The following is a 21,697-nucleotide window of genomic DNA, read 5'->3' as shown; positions in this document are numbered from 1 at the left end:
CATATTACGCTCGTACGTTTGAAGGACTTCGACAATAGGGCACAGCAGCTTAAACGAACTCCTGCAGATACTTCACCACAGCAACAAAACGAGGTTTTGGGTATCGAACTCCTCCTCTGTCCTGATGTATAATCAGTTCCATATAGCGCTGTCGAAGCTCCAGGCAGTGATATGTTGCTGACACAAATGTAACACTCCAACCTATCTTCAACAACACGAACCTAGTACCCGCAAATTAGGATTTTATTTCCTGTTTCTAATTTGATTGGAATATTATCGTCTGGATATCTGAGGTTATCTAAAATGTCTAAACATGAAGACGTTTGTTTTGTGATTGTCCGTCACAATTCTTATCACAAGGAATCCACTATCCTCCACGGCATTAATCACCTTCTGAAAAGAAAAATCCGCAGCCTGTTTCCAATCATTCGACCGGGTAAGGAATGGAATTAATGAAGCCGCCATCTAGCAGCGAGGATAGGAATTGTGCCGGCTGCCGAAGCCTGTCGCACTCCTCCGGGTCAATGATTAATGAATGACTGATGAAATGAAATGATATTCGAGACTGGTGCTGGAATGAAATATGACAGGGAAAACCGGAGTATCCGGAGGAAAACCTGTCCCGCCACTGCTTTGTCCAGCACAAATCTCACGTGGAGTGACCGGGATTTGAACCACACAACCCAGCGGTGAGAGGCCGGCGCGCTGCCGCCTGAGCCGCGGAGGCTCCATCACCTTCTGAAATAAGGTGTAAAGGCACAGATGCGAGAGTAATCTGAGGATATCCAATTACTTCCTTTATTGGGTCCTTGCCTAGATAAAGCCGACAGCCGCTTTTCTCTTAATTCCCTTCTAGACGGTATTTCATGGAGTCGTATCTTTTCTGGCTGCGAAACACCTTGCCGAGATCGGCAAAATGGTACACATCAGTTTAATATTTCGGGGAAAGAATCTGAAGTGTCACTACTACGAAAAATATATCTTGCACAAACGGAAAGAAACAAGTAAAAACACCTTAAAACCACTTTTGAAATATCTATAAACATAACATGATTAATTCATTTCACAGTTCTACACAAAATATCTCTTGTACGAACGGAAGTGACCATACACGTTTACTCATTGTACGAAATAACTCAGGTTTTCACACACATTCATGGTCCAATAACACAGTGCTACATCCACACTGACAGGGAAGATTGTGCGTCTACTGCTGCACTCTTACGGCGACTTTGGGAAATATTGGTAGTCGCGCCTTCCTGTGTTAATCTAGTGGCATAGAGCAGGCAGTATAAGAGGATCGAGACGGCGGTGGTTTAAGCAAAGTGTAAGAAATACGTTGTAGAAAGTAAGTCATACAACTGCTCTTGGTCTATTTTTTAAAAAATCTCAAATCAGTTTTGGTGTCTTCTGTAATTGCTAGTTTTAATGAATTTTTATAGTTTTCGTACTAGAACGCGTAATGAGCGGGCGTGACAGCTCAGTAAAGAGAACTCTAGCGGCGCTTGTTGGAAGTATCCCGAGATCGAGTCTAGTGTGCTGTATTTCCCGGCCTTGTGTATCTCGTAGGCAACGCTCTAGGACACTGCCCTTGAGGCGGTAGAGGTAGGATCCCTCACTGAGTCCGATGGGAAATCTACTTTCAAGGAGGCTGAGGATATACTGTCTGAAGATCTACGGATGATGGATGAATACTTTAGAAAGTGGAGACTTTAGCCACGTCCTTCGAAGTCGGAAGTAACCGCATTCCATCTCAACAACTTAGAGGCTACTAATCAACCTAGGGTATGGTTCAGGAATCAACTTTTGAAATACAATAGTACACCAAAATACCTAGGTGTAACATTAGACAGATCACTGACGTTTCGAAGTTACATAGAAAAAAAGCGGCCAAACTTAAGACCCGGAATAATCTGCTGAGCAAGTTAGCTGGAACTTCATGGGGAGCTGACGCCAATACTTTGCGAACTACCGCCTTGGCCATGGTGTATTTCACAGCTGAGTATTGTGCCGGAATATGGTTAAATAGCTCTCATTGCAAGCTAATTGATATCCAACTTGTTGTGTGTATCCTCCTCGCCTACAATCTCCGCAGCCCGTCCGACACATGGATGTTTCCAGAGACCACGAGGCAGCCTGCAGTGCGCTGACGTGATCGTCGGTGACGTCAGCCAGCGCTATAAAAGGAGCAACGTTTCTCGCCTCTCCAGGACTCCCACAGTGTCCAACGACCAGACTACACCGCAAGTCAGACACGGAGGCACCCTCTTAAAAATGTGTTCTGAATATGTGGACTGATTCCTGGTCGTGAAGTTTCACCTCTGGACATTGCCTCATTCATCCTGCATCCCGTAGCCACGCCGAGCACCCATCCAAGTATTCTGCTACTCACTCAAGTCCCCTACAGTGCTCCGACTCCAATCATAGCATTCTGCTATATATGAACACTAGACGCAAGTTCCTTGCAAGCTATACGCCTCCTGTTAGCATTCTGCTAATACGAACTCTCTCTACAAGTTCCACAACTTCGCCAGGCTATGCGTATTGTATGCGGCACGCTGTACTCAACTCCAGTGCAATGGTTACCTGTCCTTTGCAACATCTCTCCCCCTCATATCAGGAGACAACAAGCACTTACTAGCTAATGGCGCAGAATAGTGAAGAATGAGGCCCTTCCTATACATCAAGATATAAAGCAGCACACTACAACTAGGCTGAAATCAAGAAAACCAGCGTGGAAGACAGCTTTGGACCTGTCATGTTCTCAGTTCAAACGCAGGAATTCCTGGAGAGAAGAGTTGAGGATATCGTCTTCCAGTGGCTTATGTGATATCTCCGACCCCAGCATGAAACTGCTGGCTTCAGTTTGCCTCGTGCTGTTTGGTCAACCCTGAACAGGATCCGATGTTGTGTTGGGAGGACTGGCGCAGCCTTACATTTGTGGGGATGGGTAGATTCTCCCTGCTGTGACTGTGGTGCTCAAGCGCAGTCTACCAAGTGCATAGTTCAAGAGTGCCCTCTACGTGCATTTCCTGGTTCTGTGGAGGAATCTTTTGAAGTAACACCAGAAGTGATTACATGGATAAAAAATTTGGACATTAAAATATAAAAGTGAAGTCCTGATGCTGTCACCAACCCGTATATTTGTGTATTTTTTATATTTTAATTGTCATGTACACATCATACGCTAGCTAATAATAATAATAATAATAATAATAATAATAATAATAATAATAATAATAATTATAATAATAATGGGAAAATCAACCCTGGAGGGAAAACGGATTAGTAAATAAATAACTAACTAAATGAAAATAATACATTGTTGCGCAATTAGGCCCGTCCCGTGGTCTAGGGCGTAGCTAACCCTAAAGACCCGAGTTCGATTCCGGCCACTTCAAAAGTTTTAAATCTGGAACTGAGGGCTGCTTCCAGGTTCATGCAGCTTACATGAGAACAACTGAGCCGCTATCTGACAGTGAGATTGCGGTCCCGGTCTAGAAAGCCAAGGATAACGACCGAGAAGATTTGTTGGGCTGACAATTGCATGCAGGCATTATTAGCCTGATATTCTCATGAGATTCACAGGTCCGACTCGTTGGCTGAATGGTCGGTGTACTGGCCTTCGGTTCAGAGGGCTGCGGGTTCGATTCCCGGCCGGACCGTGGATTTTAATCGCTTCTGATTAATTATTCTGGCTCGGGAACTGCGTGTTTGTATCCGTCCCAACACTCTCCTCTTCATATTCAAACAATATACCGCACACTACCAACCACCACAGAAACACGCAATAGTGATTACATCCCTCCATATAGGGTTGGCGTCAGGAAGGGCGTCCGGCAGTCAAAAAGGGCCAAATCGACATGTGCGATGTAGTTCGCACCCGACCGAGCTCGATAGCTGCAGTCGCTTAAGTGCGGCCAGTATTCAGTATTCGGGAGATCGTGGGTTCGAACCCCTCTGTCGGCAGCCCTGAAGATGGTTTTCCGTGGTTTCCCATTTTCACACCAGGCAAATGCTGGGGCTGTACCTTAATTAAGGCCACGGCCGCTTCCTTCCAATTCCTAGCCCTTTCCTGTCCCATCGTCGCCATAAAACCTATCTGTGTCGGTGCGATGTAAAGCCAATAGAAAAAAGTTCGCACCCGCGACCCCACGGGTTTGGGAAAAAGCGGTAGGAAAAGAACAAGAAGATTCTCATGAGCTTCACAGCAAGCCGATTTTTTTACGGCTATGATCATCCAGTGATGAGAATATGTTGTTTCACCAAATTAACAACACAAAATTTCACAAATATCAAGTGAAATAAACTAAGTATACAGATAAACCTTAAGACGTGCAGTATTCAAATTATAAATTTTCAAAGTGAGCACTCCGATCAAAATGGAAAATATACTGACAGTTTTCTGTTCAACTTGCACTAAAATTTTATCTGGGTACGATACAATTTCTAATCCACATAATTAAACGTAGAATAAAATAAGCTAAATTTTGATGTAGTTTGTTTCCATGTGGGCCAAAGAATACGCTTTTTATGAGCGTATTAACGGGGTGTCTTAACTTTTCTCTACGACAGTAAAGCGCCACCTTGTAATCACCAGTCATTCGGGCCTAATCCCCTGTAGGTGAGGGTGATACAAAAGGTGAAACGGTAGCTGAGACATTATTATTATTATTATTATTATTATTATTATTATTATTATTATTATTATTATTTACAGTACTTCTCCTTTTCTAACGAATTAAATCACGCTACATCTTAATTTGTTTCTCTTTGTACAGAGTTTCCTCTGTCTCCAATACTCCTTCATGCGTTCTCTGATCGTCTTCAGTTGTTTTTCTGTTCAAGCTCTTCCGTTCTTCTTAGTTCTCATCTCGGATTGAAACCCTTCCAAAGCTTTCTTTGTGTTCCTAAATTTATTTCTGTCTAACATTTCCAGAAGTACTCAATATCTGCTTGGTAAATCTGTTTCCATTCATCCTGTACAAATGCCCTAGAAGTGCCAGCCTCCTCGTCTTCATGGTCTTCGAGATTCTCTCCACCTTCTGGTAAATTTCTTTGGTGCTCCGAAATTTTCATCCAGCGTACGTCAGTACAGCGTCCATAATTTTTCTAAGGATTCTTCTTTCTTATAAGACCTCTAGCTTTCTTCAAATGGTAGTTCATGTATAGACACACACTGTCATACAGGCATTCTGCTTTAACCAAAGTGCTGTAGTGTTTATAATTATTCTTTCATTGTCATCATCATCATCATCATCATCATCATCATCATAATCATCATCATCATCACAATTTTCTCAGCTCCAGTTTCCCGAGTGTGGTTTACAAGCGCTCACCACATCATCCTGTTAAATTATAGTTTCTGTTTTTCTATGGCCTCCCGCTTTACATTCCTCTTGCTAACCTTCGATTTCACTGTGGCTAACCATCGATTCGTTGGCCTCCCTGCTGGCCTCTCCCCTTTCACTTCTCTTTCAAAGTAATTACTTGCTGTTCTCGTTCTGTCCATCCTCATAACATGTCCAAACAGTTGTAGCCTGAGTCTTTCTGAAAGTTTGGTAACAAGTATTTTGATGCCAACCTGCTTCCTGCTTCCTTCATTTCTAATCGCCGACGGCCGTAGCCGTGTTGAAACATCGGATCCCGCGAGATCTCCGAAGTTAAGCAACATTGGGCGTGGTCAGGAGTTGGATGGGTTGCCACGTGCTGTTGGTGGGGAGTAAGGGAATGGAGGAGCGGAAAGGAACTGGCCACCCTACCGCACGTAAACTCTGGCTCAGGAACACCTCTGCGGAGGTTCGGACCTGCCTTCGGGCAGAATAACCCTTACCTACCATTTCTAATCTTGTCTTTGCAGGTCTTTTGGTTGATTGTTATGATGAATATCATTTCCGTTGACTGGATTTTACTATTAACCTTACCGGACGAGTTGGCCGTACGGTTTGGGATGCGCGGCTGTGAGCTTGCATCCGGGAGATAGTGGGTTCGAACCCTAGTGTCGGCAACCTCGAAGATGGTTTTCCGTGGTTTCCCAACTTCACACCAGGCAAATGCTGGGACTATACCTTAATTAAGGACACTGCCGCTTACTTCCCACAACTAGGCCTTTCCTTTCCTTCGTCGCCATAAGATCTATCTGTGTCGGTGCGACGTAAAGCCAATTGTAAAAAAAAAAAGAAAAAGAAAACTATTAGTCTTGTTATGCGAGGTAGATGTTTATTATTATCATCATCTCTTATTTCCCTTAAGAAACCACCAATCATCACAACAATATCTATTTTAGAGAGCTAGAAATTTGTTAGATATTCGTAGTCATGATTCATTCTCTTCTCATTACTTACAGAAGAGAAACCTGTGATATGGAAAGCAGCGGAAGAAGCAGAAGAAACGGGAAGGAACAAACGGAAGAACAGAGAGAAGGACGTCCCAGATTTGCTCCCGTTTACTTGTCTGGCCAATCCCGCACTTAATAGAGCATTGGTGGACTTGGCGGCCCTCTACCACCTGCAAGGCAAGCATACAGCAGCCGGAGTATTGGAGAAGTACATTACTGGCGTACAGCCCAAGTGACTTGATTCCATCAAGAAACACTGTCATGAACTAATTAGACATCCGATCAGGGATAAAGGACAATATTCTAGATGCACTTACGGAAATATTCCTAAATATAAAAAATTCAAAAGTAAACAAACCGAGTTATAGAATTATTGAGATTATGTTCAGTGACATTGACTGATGTCCGAGATGCTATCATACAAAACGTAGCATTTCTTGAATAGTGTGCTTTGTTACAAAATGTTAAGTAAACCAGAAGTGGAGAGGATTAATTCATAAATGAATGTGGTGATGGCCTTCACTGGAACTGCTGTGGTACGTAATTATAAGTTACGAGGTTCGTTCAGAAGAGTTATCGGGAGGTATATACCAGGAAAGGGGTGGACTAGGGAGTGGTGGGAAGAGTACAGAGAGATGGAAGTCAAGTCATGGTGGCAAGTTGTTAGTGTATTACAAATAAAGGAATGGGAGTAAGTAATATATATATATACTAGATATTGAAACAGGAGTTGATTCTTGGCTGGGAAGTGATTTATAGATGCGGGAATTTTCTCACGAACTGGAGTGTTTATCGTAGAGACCGGATAAGAATGGTAGGAGTATTCATACCGGTGAAAGATGAATGGAATCAGTCATTTGTAAAATCACATGAGTCATAGAAAGTACGTTTTGAGAAGAATGGGAAAAACTCTTTATAGCCAATGAATTTTAAGTCAGCTCTATGAAATTTTGAAGGGAGATCCATAAATGAATATGTTTTGTTATAGAATAGAATAGAATAGAATGGAGTACGCCCATCCCCTAGTTCCGGATTCCGGAATTATGGGAGAGAGCACTCTTTTATTGCAATTTGTTCAATTTTGATACATGCTTAACATTTAACATTTTCCTCTTACATTTGTTTAACTATACTGAATAAAATTTGTTTTGTCCTAGACGTTAGCATTGCTATATTGTCTAGGACAACATGTATCTTACCTTAGTTTATTTATACACTTAAATTGACGAAAAAATGATAATTATCAAACAATGTAACTGCTCACCTTGCGGCAAACTAACAAAAATCACACACTTCTACTTCACAGCAGAAATAAATTAAATAAGTGTGAATACCCACTTTCCAGCAGATACTACATATTATGTGAAACCTTTTCAGGCAAGTCACAAAAGCGCCTTCACAGGCATTTAAATAACCTATGTTTTGTTATACAAGCAATGTATGTTAGTTATCTCACTCCACGTAACCTCAAAATATGTTTTAATTTCTTGGACTCATGTTGTTTTAACGAGCACCCAAAACAACAACACTAGAAATCAAATGCAATATTATGTAATTATGATTACGAGTTTTTCAATCAATTTATATTGGATATTGCAGCATGAAATGCTTCATTTTACAGTTTTCCGTCAATTTATATCGTTATTTTTCTTTAGCTTCAAAACAGTCATATCAGTCTCAGTTCTTTAACCACTATGACGCAAGATTTTTTTTTGCTAGTTGCTTTACGCCGCACCGACACAGATAGGTCTTATGGCGACGATGGAACAGGAAAGGGCTAGGAGTGGGTAGGAATCGGCCGTGGCCTTAATTAAGGTACAGCCCCAGCATTTGCATGGTGTGAAAATGGGAAACCACGGAAAACCATTTTCAGGGCTGCCGACAGCGGGGTTCGAACCTACTATCTCCCGAATACTGGATACTGGCCGCACTTAATGACGCATGTTTAATGAGAATGTATAAGTGTACACAGGTTTTTAGTTAATAACACGTGAATAATTGGCCTACTTCTCGTACACAAAAATTACAAATCCATACAAAAGACATTCAGTATACTTAATCATCGATTGATTGTCTCTGTCTCCTTGGCTTGGGAGGGTATCGGCTACCGCAATATGTTGATGTCAACATGATGATTGGGATGTACTGAATGATCTTGTTTCTCTAGGCGGTGGTGGTATCTTGAGTGACTTTCCAAGATTAAATGCACCCGTCACTAATCCATGGTCCGACTCGTTGGCTGAATGGTCAGCGTACTGGACTTCGGTTCAGAGGGTCCCGGGTTCGATTCCCGGCCGGGTCGGGAATTTTAACCTTCATTGGCCAATTCCAATGTCCCGGGGACTGGGTGTTTGTGCTGTCCCCAACATCCCTGTAACTCACACACCACACATAACACTATCCTCCACCACAATAACACGCAGTTATCTACACATGGCAGACGCCGCTCACCCTCATCGGAGGGGCTGCCTTACAAGGGCTGCACTCGGCTACAAATAGCCACACGACATTATTATACTAATCCATGAATACAGGTTGATGTTTCACAACACTGCGAGCGCTAGCATCGTATATAAACATCATGTAGTTTGTAATACCAAATGACGGGCTGAGTGGCTCAGACGGTTAAGGCGCTGGCCTTCTAACCCCAACTTGGCAGGTTCGATCCTGGCTCAGTCCGGTGGTATTTGAAGGTGCTCAAATACAACAGCCTCGTGTCGGTAGATTTACTGGCACGTTAAAGAACTCCTGCGGGACTAAATTCCGGCACCTCGGCGTCTCCGAAGACCGTAAAAGTAGTTAGTGGGACGTAAAGCAAATAACATTATTACTAATACCAAAACGAAATCTTCTCATCATACCTTTGCCCTGAAGAGCATCATGGCGTTCAGCGTCAAAACCACATGATTCCGGGGGCGTCATGGTTTTGAAAGGAACGCAAAACTTTAAGATTTTGTAGACTGCTTAGTAATGACTGGACTAAAGCTTCTTATACTGGAAATTACTAATTTTCGTAAAAATATGGACTTATGTGGTTTTACAAATGACCGATTCAATGTGTAAGATGCGAAAAAGTTAAGGATGAGAAACAATGAAATTCTGATAAGGGAGTCACTGACGCTGATGCAAAATTATTTTACAATTTGCTTTACGTCTCACTGACACAGATAGGTCTTATGACGACGGTAGGATAGGAAAGGCCTAGGAGTCGGAAGGAAGTGGCCATAGCATTAATTAAGGTATAGCTCCAGCATTTGTCTGGTGTGAAACAAAATTATTTGGTAAGATAATCAGCTATGTGGGTAACGACACAGGAAGGAATGTGATTGTAGCGGGTGATCTCATTTTGCCAAATAATAATTGGGAAGGTAATGCGAATGGCAGGAAGTTTGACCAGAAAATGACAAATAAGTTGATCTGGGTAGAACATTTGAATCAGAAAGTGGTGGGGTCAATTAGAGGGAAGAATATTCAGGATGTGGTGCTGGTAAAACCAGTGGAGGGCTAGAGAGAAACTCAAGTGATACGTGGACATGCCACCACGAAGTTGTTTTAGTCGTAGTTAAGAATAAATGCAATACGAAGGAAGGTCCTAAAAACAGAACATTGTAAATAAAAAAGTAAAGCAGCCTATGGAATGGTTTGAAAGCAATTATTGAGGAATGTGAAAACACTTTTAAAGGTGGGAAGGAATAACAAAGACCCACTGTATTATAACAGAGAAATAAAAAGACTGAGAAGAGATTGTGTATGTACCAATTCATTTTACATTAAATTAGATCGATAAAACAATGTTGAAAGTGGTGTAGAAGTGGGGCAGACCACATGGGTGAGACATGATTGTAATCGGCGTGAATTAGCAGACTGGATACTGCAGGATTATTTGAGAGAGGATGGGAGCAGTTCCCTAATTAGTGGCTATTTCCAAGTCTCTTTCCTCCTCACATAAGGTAGTCCGGCTGGCTGGTATTATCTGGACGGGAGAGAATCCTGATTGAAGGGCCTCACTTTCGCACGACTCCCCACGCTATCACTTCATACAGCAGCTGCACACAGACAGGTTCAATGACACAATGTGTTAGCAATCACAACGCATGGCAACTGTTCCTTCACTCGACTCCAGATGAGTCCGTGAACTCACACAGTCAACTCATTCACCTCGCAGTCGACGTAGCTGCTTACCACCACCACCAGAGTGAACTACTCGACTGCTCCACAGTGTAACATTTCTCTTCGTCGTACACCTCATATACGTTCTCTGATGACAGCCCCACTACCACTATCCAACTCCACAACTGACACTAACTCTGGTGATACACCCACCACACACTCGAGGTTGATACTGCATCCATAAGGCGAATTAAATTATTAAACTCATATATGTGAATACTGCAAATAGCAAGTCAGAGCTAGTGATTTCACAAAGTTCCACCTAGAGACCACACAGGCGGGAAATACATCCCCTGAAATCACTTAAAAGCACGTCCGAGATAGGGCTTTGCTAAAAGCATTCTATAATAAAATTTTATGATGCCGATGGTGCGAAACTTTCTACCAAGCTTTCCCACGAGAAAGAAGACATCGGAATGTGCCGCACCTTATTGAGTGAGAGAGACAGAAGTCATACCTGCCACCGCTCTGCGAAAAATGGTTGAATCCGAGGCTAAACACGGCGGCAATTTTCAGCCAATCAGAAAATTCCAAAATTAAACCGCCCTGTTCCAGCGGGAATATTTATTTAGTTTTTCAATATTTTAGTGAGGAGAGAAGTAGAAATATACTGTGTTCCAATCTGGGAATAAAATTTGAGGAATCGTTTGTGCGAGTATGTGATTAACTCTAATAATAAGTTATCAGCATTAAAGTCTGATGTTTAGAAAAACGGTTTCACCCAGAGGACTGAGTCTCATGGCGGGAAGACGCCGTATCGCGATAGTAAAATAATCCCAGTGACGCGGTGGAGCGTATTTAAAAGTGAACGATCATTTTTGATATTGGAGTGCAACGAATGAATCACACCAATTTTTGGAATCATCAGGGTGTATTCACAGAACATTTAATCGGCGAACAATTGGAAAATTAATCCAAGGTGTCATATTACTACGCCACACCCCTCCATTTGGACTACATGAAAGGCGGAGTCTCCTGAATTTACAAAATTGTTGGTGGCACCTTGCCGAACATCCAGTTTTGGTTGCAATTTTAGAGCCTACGGTCAAGTCTTCAAACGTGCAGCGCGAAGCAATGGTAACTAAACCCGTTATTGTGTCAGTCATCGCTTAGTGCATGATCGGTGAGTTGAATAAGGGGATGGACATTGGAGAACTCTTATAATGTTACGAGATCAGGTTATATAAAATGTTGGGACACTTATTACAGTCACGGCGTACACAGATGAGCTATGGTATTTTTCAGAACATTTAGGTTCGCAGCACTTTCCTAGCTCACACGAAACCTATGCAGTAGTAAATGAGTGGAGAAGTCATTACATTCTGAAGGACAACATTTTTACAGTTTCCTCTGTGCATCATCGGTAAGATATCGCAATTGGATTTGCATTGTATTAAAATACGGTTCATTGGGACATTGGAGCCAGTACTAGTCGTGCTGATTAGAGGGTGAGACTTGGTTACTACGGAATGTAACGGGACAAGAACTGGACGTATACATTCTATTTCCGAGCCAGGTGAATGGCATTTAATCCCTAGAACAAACGACGCAGGGAAGCGAGCTACTTGCAGACCAGGTGAAGGAACACAGGCGGCTAAGTATTTCTGTTTCTGGCAATGGAAGCCAAACTCTATGTGTGCTAATTCCATTTATGTTGTGTAAATTATATTTTAATGTAAGCTTCAAGAGTGCTTGTGGTTCCACCGATTTGCGAGTGCTACATAACCAAAATGGATCCAACCCGTGTGCGCGCAATGTCATATAATTTCAGCAAGATGTGCAAGATGGATTAAATCAATATGTAACGGGGCTAAAGAGGATGCAGCCAACCTGTCAGCACAAAGGTAAAGAGCATGTTGTGTTTATATAGTATGTAATTAATAATGACGTGAATAATTCTTGGTCCCGTTAGGTTAGTGATTTTCATGTATTTTTGTATATAGGAAAAATTCACGTACCGGAGACGGAGTTTAGTTGCGTTTTACTGTTTGTGGCGAGATCCATGAGCGAGACCAGGGCAATTACATCTAACGATTCGGGATGTAAATGTCAGGAGATCGATAATAATAATAAAATAATATAATAATAATCATAAACCTTTTTGAAGTATTTTGCCAATCATATTTGAATCAGTCAATGACGTAAATTTTATGTTGATGATTTATAGATCATGTTACTTGACATTTAGGTATTTCATATTCCGGTTCTACGAGGCCTTAATTTAATCATATAAATAATAATAATAATAATAATAATAATAATAATAATAATAATAAATGTTTTTGTGAATGTTATCAAGTCATTTAAAGTCAGCTGATGTTGTTTTATTCGAAGAGACTTCATGTATCGTTTTGTGTAATTGTAGCACATCCGATTTATTTTAGCCTTTGGTGATCACAGTCAGACGACGAGTTTTGGATTTCTTTTTCTTGTTATGATGGTGTATGATTTCAAAATGCACGATTTTCTTTTGGATGCATAGTTTGACGTTTGGTAGTAGAATGTTGACAGGCAATCTTGTGTTGTATATTCAGTAATAAAATGAGGAATCGTTACTGACCAGCTCTGAAATACATGGCGACTTATGGAATAGAAATGCAAGAGCGAAGTATGAGTATAAATATGCAATAATATCCCTGATGGAAAATGAGATGGAAAATAGAGTCTTGAGGACCATGTCGTACATATGTCGTATTTGTGATTATGAGAACGACAGAATGAATTTGTGTAGTTGTTGAGCCCGTGTGGAAAAGAACGAGGCTATGTTGATATATAATGCTACGTTGAGAAAAGATAATAATGAGATAAAAATGGGAATTCAATATAATCAGTTCAAGAAATATTGAGTTTTAAATATACGGTAGAATACGTATGACAATTATAGGCGGAACTGTTAAGTACGCAAATATTACCGGGGATGATGTAATGCTCGGAGATATTCCAAATATGGGGCCGAGTTGAAATATGAAAACAGAGCGGGCTTGCAATGAATATTTTGAAAGTTATATTTGTGACCATTCTGATGTGTATTTTCTATTCATCATTTTTTTTGGAAGTTTTGGAATATCAGTTTCAGACATTATGTCTTGTGTTATGGAATTGCACCAAAATACACCTCAGCGTTTAGAAAGTTTGTTGTTGACAGCGGAGTTTTGCATTTTGTAAATTGCGTATTTGTGTTACTTTTCAATGTGGGCGTTGATCACGTTATTTTTCAGATTTGTTTCGTCTTTTTATTATTTTTTTCATTTTGATGTTCTGATTTTACCATGTTTTAAAGCGTAGACACCGAAGGTACGTGGATATTTGTTGTATTTTGTGATTTAAGTGTAGGTGTAGTTAGGTTATTTTGTGTTTTCTTTTCTTTTTTCTTGTTTTGAGCACTATGTTCACCAGTGCCGTGTATATTTTGTATATTAGAATTCCAAGGCTTAGTTTTAATAGGACCACCTGGTATTCACAGTCAAAATCAATTACAGCAGGTTCTTTACGCAGACATGAAGGCACCGTAAATAAAATTGGATGCCAATTTAATTTATGCAAATGAACCGACCTTTGGTATGAGGTTATGTGAACAAAGCCGCAAATTGATTCAATAAGATGGAATATGCCCCCATCAACTGTAAATTAACACAATTTGGTTATTCTTAGTAAAGTGTAAACAGCGGCAAGTGATAAAATGATGTAAAAAGGCGAGTTCATATGGGTAATGTAAAGACTGAGGCATTTAGCCTGACATTTTTATTTTGTTTTAGTGTCCAGAACTATCACAGTAAGTTAATGTAAGGTGTATCATGGCAGAATAATTAATTGCTAAAAGTTTAATTTAATTTTAATTGAGGCACAGTTTTTGTGATTATTTTTCGTTTAGCCACCAGTTATTTACGTGGCAAAGTTTATATAATTTAAAAAGTGATATTTTTACGTAACGAAAAGTGTGTTCATGGGTTTTTCTTTTTTTCTTTCTTATTTGTTTTTACATAATAATGGTTGTTTAACAGTTGGGTAACTTGTGGATTGATAAGTCTGGAATTGTGAATTTAAGGTACCCATTTAGTGATCTCAGACTATTTGATTAATAAATTAATTAATAAATTATATAATTCCATTGGTCACAATTTCAGTTTTTGTTTGTAAATCTGAGATATTTTCATTGAGTGGTGAGTCTTGGTAGACCACTAGTTTCTTCCATAGTAGCGTCTATCGACGTAGAAGATATTAATTCATGGTGATGTTTATTATTTTATTTTGTGACCTACATTCGAGTTTATGTGAGGTAGATTGTTTGGGAAGATTTTGAGTTTGTTACTTCCAGTTATTTTTCTTAAAATCCATTTTATTTCACTCCGTTTAAATTTTGTTTTTCCTCTCTTTAAAAATTTTTGTTAATAAATTTACGTTCGTTTAAATTCGATTCAGTCTTGGGTAACGTTATTTGTAGTTAGCCGACCCACCGTTATTTTTACTTCCTCACCCCCATTTTGTTGTGGCCCGACAACCTCGAGGAAGCTGAGGGACGTTTCCACACGCAAGGAGAGAGAGAGTCTACGTGAGCGGTGAGTATATTTTTGATGTTTTCATTTTTTAGGAGCAGCCGGAGCAATATTCAGTCAAGTGGAGCAACGCCAGACATGCCTTGAAAAGGGCACAATACACAACATCCCGTTCACGGCGGCCCTTTCCTTACAGTATATCTTTGGTGATGAAGTACCGGAATCTTCGAGGTACAAGTGGAGAAGGAATATTCTCGTTTCTTGTTCCAGAGAGCCTGCGGAGAAGTCAGACGAAACCCAAATAGAAGGAGAGTTTACGGCCTAGCCCGGGCCTAGCTTACTCACCTGAAGTGGGCTACCAGAGGGCTGGCAGTTGCCTGAACACGCAACAATAGGGTAATAACTCCATTGTTGTAATTACATACAAGGGTTTGCAAATAAACGTTACATATTTCTTCATATACTTATGAGGGTATTTAGGGATTGTAGTAGCGTGAGGCGTTATTTACGCTCAGCGGAACAATTCTTTCATATGAATTCATCTACTTCTCCCATGTGAAATTATAAGTACACCGAAACGCCGACCTCAGTTCTTCCCATGGACAAAGAATTATTTATTATCTTCATACTTTATTTCTACGCGTCATTTTGGTTGTGTATTCGGCGACTTATCCTATACTATACGACAGATAGCCTATAATAGGCTAGGAAAACAACAGACAGGAAATCTGCCACCTGGGTGACTGCCCTAAATGCAGATCAGTAGTGATTGTTGTTGTACTGAAATTGCCTGCCATCTGGTGCAGGTGGCGTGTACTTCGTCGCCCAGTAGCGAGCATGTAGTATGTGCCTGCTGCTTGCTGGAAGCGAGACACCATTTAAGCGTATACACTAAGGGTGCAACTTTACCCTTTCTCCCCTGTTATACTGAAGTGATTTATAGTTATTTTCTAACAGTTGGGTTCGATTCATTGTCTTTAACCATACAGTTTAGAGACCCTACTTGCAGATACGACGTCATACTGTCACTGATAATCTTGCAGATGGCTCTATGTAGTTATGATTTTTTCGTGACTTGCGAGATGAAACAGTACTGCCACTGCCGCATTATGAAACTCACTAGTGTTACATTTGCTGGTATAAGTAAAGCATATTTTCTTTTTCTGTAGGATTGTAAATCTGTTTGGGTAATACCAGGTTAGTAGAATTGTAGCAAGTTCGAATAATGCATTTAATATCATAGTTGGGGTGAAATAACGAACGCAGCATTTTATTAATACGGTCTTATTTCGTCCTGTTCGTATGCATAGAATTCATTTAGGATGTATAAGAAGCAAGAAAAGAGCCTCCGTGGCTCAGACGGCAGCGCGTTGGCCTCTCACCACTGGATACCGTGGTTCAAATCCCGGTCTCTCCATGTGAGATTTGTGCTGGACAAAGCGGAGGCGGGATAGGTTTTTCTCCGGGTACTCCGGTTTTCCCTGTCATCTTTCATTCCAGCAACACTCTCCATTATCATTTCATAGCATCTATCAATCATTAATAAATCACTTTGGGAGTGGCGATCCCATCGTACTAATAGCCTATATCTGCTTCATTCATTCCATCCCTGACGCGGTCAATGACTGGAAAACAGGTTGTAGGTTTTCATTTTCATTTTCAAGAAGCAAGAAAAATCTGGAAGAACTCCTCCGAAAAGGAAAGCAACGATACTACCGCTATGAAGATCAGTTCAGTTGAAATGGAATGAAATTTTGTTAACAACCTAATTTAATCTTGACTTGTCACGACTTCTGTACGGTTTGCCGACTTAGCCTTTGTGTATCATTATTGACTTTCGACATATGTTCATGTAATATATTTGTCCGTGTGTGTTATAACAGCGTGGTTTCACTTCAGTCCAAGAAGTAACAGCAAATTTCAAGAAGGGTGCTGAATTATTTACACCAGACAAACACCGAAAAATTCGGTTATAGTAATGCATATATCAGAATAAAGCCAGATATATATAACATATAAATATATAGAAACATATATGACATATATAACGTATAAAACATATATGTCCGCCTCTGTGGTGTAGTGGTTAGCGTGATTAGCTGCCACCCCTGGAGGTCCGGGTTCGATTCCCGGCTCTGCCCCGAAATTTGAAAAGTGGTACGAGGGCTGGAACGGGGTCCACTCAGCCTCGGGAGGTCAACTGAGTAGAGGTGGGTTCGATTCCCACCTCAGCCATCCTGGAAGTGGTTTTCCGTGGTTTCCCACTTCTCCTCCAGGCAAATGCCGGGATGGTACCTAACTTAAGGCCACGGCCGCTTCCTTCCCTCTTCCTTGTCTATCCTTTCCAAACTTCCCATCCCCCCGCAAGGCCCCTGTTCAGCACAGCAGGTGAGGCCGTCTGGGCGAGGTACTGGTCATTCTCCCCAGTTGTATCCCCGACCAAGAATCTGAAGCTCCAGGACACTGCCCTTGAGGCGGTAGAGGTGGGATCCCTCGCTGAGTCCGAGGGAAAATCCAACCCTGGAGGGTAAACAGCTGATGATGATGATGATAAAACATATATAACATATAAAACATAAAACATATATAACATATATGACATATATAACACATATAACATATAAAACATATATATAGGGTGAAGCGTAATTTGCGCACTCGGGCGTCGCAGCGCGACTCCTCACATGCCAGCAATAAAAAATGTCTGTTACAAAATTTCGTCATCCGAGTATATTCGGCAGAAAAACGACGTTGAAGAGTAGCAATCTGGCAACACTGTAACCACATGTAGGGTAACTACCTCTGTCAGCAGAAGTTAGTCGTACTGTACAGTTGGTGCAGTGGATAGAGTTTCGGGTTAGCATGCAGAAGGTCGAGTGTTCGATCCTGGTTTGAGGCGTATGTTTTTTATTTCGTAAATGTAGTCCAGGTGGTATGGTACCTGGCATCTTAAATCGTCAACAGCGATTGCAGTGGGTCCTCTAGAAACCATTTGCACTTACATACTACGATTCTAGAAATGGACGAACAATCGTTTTCAGTGGTCAGCTTTGAAAGGCGCCCTTTCCACGTCGTGGGCGTGAATTTATTCGCACCACTTCATCTACTAGATGTGAAACCTGTTTGTTTCAGCTGTCTATTTCTTATTAGTCTAACCAGGTATTTGTTGTTTCAGCGTTACAAAATGTTGTAAATGTAGGATACATGTCACCTCAGAAACGGTGTCTTACTGTATTACAGTAGGTAATGTCAGATGGAAATTAGCAAATAAAAAACGCGCCTCAACCCAGGATCGAACCATCGACCTCCTGCATGCCAACCCAAAACCTCTACCCACAGCACCAACTGTACAGCACGACGAGAACGTGCTGACAGCGGTAGTGACCCTACATATGGTTACAGTGTTGCCAGATTGCTACTCTTCAACGTCCGTTTTCTACCGGATATACTCGCAAGACGAAAATTTGTAAGATACATTTTTTTATTGCTGGCATGTGAGGAGTCGCGGTGCGACGCCCGAGTGCGCGAAGTACGCTTCACCCTGTATATAAAACATTAAACTGAGTGTGTTTATCTCCTTAATTCCTCATTAGCTTGAAAACAAACTTAATTATGAATATCGATGGCTTCGTGCACAAAGATTGTATGTCCATTTATGTCCATTTTGAAGTTAATACCATATTTGGATGTCTCTCAAACACATCTTGCTAATTCACAATTATAGTATGTCAAAATAATAGGGAATATGCTGATATCCAAGGTGCAAATATTGCATGTCCTAGTTAAATCAACAACTCTACTTCACGAATGTTGTATGTCCCGTATAATAACTTTCGCCTAGGTATGTCTATTTGGATTTCATTTCGATTGAAGGCGCAGATTCTATTTTGCAGTTGAAAATTTCAAGTTCTTACTGCCTTGATGGAGCACACATATTGTATGTCCTGGACACTGTTTTGAAATATTTGAGATATATTTATAACTGAACAGTGATTATTCAACTGTATTTAATTACTTATTATTCATACCTTGTGATTTTATTAAGAAAATAAAATTATTTAATAATAAATGATAAAAAAGAATGGTGAAATCAATTTTTTTTGAGAAATATAACGTTTGCGCTTTGAAGTTCTCTATCACATGGTTAGTGCCAAATTTTGTATGTCCCAACATTCTATTAAAATATAGTGAACATTTCTTTTACTGATGCACAAAAATGTGGTCCAGTTGTTGAAATACAATTACAAACAAATAATCTACAGATCAATAACACTGACTACAGCTGTATTATTTGCCGTAAGTAACTGCAACTTCACAAACTTCCAATTTGAGTTTTCTCTGAATCATGATTTTTGGGTATACATCGATATCTTGTTTGATAATTTATTTGGGTAAAGGAACCTCCATTATTGTTACCTACATTCAGGTTAGTTTGTTGATGGTTATGTCTCGTGATTTCAATATGTAACTGGTCGCGTTGGAAGCAGTGAAGAGCCATTAAAACTGTAACCGGGGTTTCGTGGATCACAGAGAGGTGAAAGAAGGTGCGAGCTGAACGGGTCTGTCTACGATATCAAAGATTAACTTAAAACTTAAAAAAAATAAAGGTTATATTTCTCTTCAAATCTCAAAACTTAACAAAGTCTTCACTTAGTGAAGGAAAACCAATGTATCAGATGCAGTTACAATTTTGATACCAGAATAGAAAACCCCAGAATAGGGAATTTAACACATTTGGAATTCAAGCCTCTAATTTACAAATTTACAATATCGCCAATGTAGCGTTTACACTGATAAGGGGAAAAATCTCCCAAGGCAGAGCACCCTGACAGCATTACAGAGGCACCCCTCAATATTACAGTAAAATTAGCAATCTAAAAAAAGCCTACATGCTCTCCAACTTTAACCAAGGAGACTGCGCTCCCAATTACTTACAGCCCACTCAAGGCAACATTACACAAAATATCTTACACATTTCTGGCCTCTCTAGGCCCAACCTACAATTTACAATTTTTGTACACAGGGGTATCTATTACCCAAACTACTGGGCCTTCGTGGAAAAGAAGAACAGGTTAAATTACTGGCCCGAACAAAAAATGTATGGAGGCGTGGATTTTAAACTATGCATGCTGACGTAGCATACCACGTGACCGTGACGTCACGACCACGTGCTCTTCCTGGTAAACCAAGCCACGTGCTAACCTCACTTGTAAGGACAATAGAGCATCGCTAAACTCACTGCTGTCATATTTACGGCACTAAACGTCAAGGCTGCCACCTTATGCATGTTGTAGTGCGGGATTTAAAATCCAACAGCAGAACATCGCTAACCTCACTGCTGCCATCTTCAGAAGTTCAGTGTTCCGAACACTTAAAACAATCAAGCAGATACTGATTTCTCTTAGGAAAACACAACTCATCGCACCACTAATAGGTCGGGGATATTATTAGGTAATTCTGATAAGACGTGACCCTTGGGTTCCATTCCCTGTTATGTGTGGTATGAATGTCTTCGGTTCTGAACACAAAACCATTTACCAATAGAGATTAGTTTGCTACACTTAACAGAGTAGAAGCGTTCTTGCTGATAACAATCGATGAGGGTGTTGCTGCTGTTAAAAATGTACCAACTTCAGCTAACTCCTTCCGGGAGGAGGAAGGCGTGGTGAGGTGGTGGAACCCTTTGGCCCTTTAGCCCTTTAACCCATTAGCCCTAAGAGGAGGAGGACGCAGTCAGGAGGAGGAGGAAGAGTCCTTTCATCCTTTTGCCCTTATGATAAGGGGTGGGTTCCATTTCCTATCATGTGTGTAGCACGATTATTTTTTCGGTTCAGCATTTTGCATAGTAGTCCTCTCCTGCACAAGCTAAATGCTTGTAACCCATACCAACAGATTGAAATAATATGTTTCCGAACCGATATTTCATGTCACACGTTTATGCGATAACTTGTTAAATGTAGGCAGCGTATTTCTTATAGCACTAGGCGTTCTGTTTACTTTCCGCATGAGCTACATGCTTGTAACCCATGGCAACAGATTGACTAATATTTCATGTTACATGTTTATGCAGTAACTTGGTCGACTGCTGGTGGGGGGGAGGGGCTTAAATGTAACCAATGTATTTCTTATAGCACCAATCGTTCTGTTTAATTTCACTTTCCGTGTTTGCAATAATAGACCAGGGTTTGAATCTATGTTTTTTCTAATTTAACTAAATCAGATTATCGTTTACCGAGCGAGTTGGCTACGCAGTATCGTTTTTCTGTAGTTTTTGATTTTTGCACAAGACAAATGATAGAAGGTAAATCATTTGAAGTTGTACTTTTGTTGTATTCATATTATCGTTTACTGAGCGAGTTGGCTACGCAGTATGTGCACTGCCTTATGCATAAGATTGCGTTGTATGTTCGATAAAGCTAAGCCTTAACCGAGTGGGAAGAGGAGGAGGACGTTATAACAGCCGCTATCTTGCACAAGCTGTACAGAATTCTTATTTTTTCTCTGTTCGAATGCATCTTCTTAGAACAAAGGTATCCCCTGACATGTTCTGAACACATGTTGTATCGAGTACAGTGTTCTATTCTAGTTTTGATCACTTATTTAGTAATCTGAACACATCAAACAATGTTCTGAATACATGTTGTATCGAGTACAGCGTTTGATTCTAGTTTTGTTATGTTCCAATCACTTATTTTGT

At 40.6% G+C, this 21,697-nt stretch overlaps 1 protein-coding gene across 1 annotated transcript in view; it reads left to right on the top strand.

Annotated features, from left to right (window-relative positions):
- Positions 1 to 11,713, top strand: part of LOC136883334 (kinesin light chain) — a 191,491-nt gene extending 179,778 nt beyond the window's left edge. Inside the window, exon 8 of the mRNA XM_067155570.2 lies at positions 6,347 to 11,713. Within this exon, the coding sequence (XP_067011671.2) occupies positions 6,347 to 6,573 (227 nt within the window). The 3' untranslated portion in view covers positions 6,574 to 11,713. The remainder of the gene's footprint in view (positions 1 to 6,346) is intronic.
- The last annotated feature ends 9,984 nt before the right edge of the window (positions 11,714 to 21,697 follow it).

This window comes from Anabrus simplex, chromosome 11 (assembly GCF_040414725.1).
Source record: "Anabrus simplex isolate iqAnaSimp1 chromosome 11, ASM4041472v1, whole genome shotgun sequence".
Lineage (NCBI taxonomy): Eukaryota > Metazoa > Arthropoda > Insecta > Orthoptera > Tettigoniidae > Anabrus > Anabrus simplex.
This window is presented reverse-complemented; position numbering and strand designations above follow the sequence as displayed.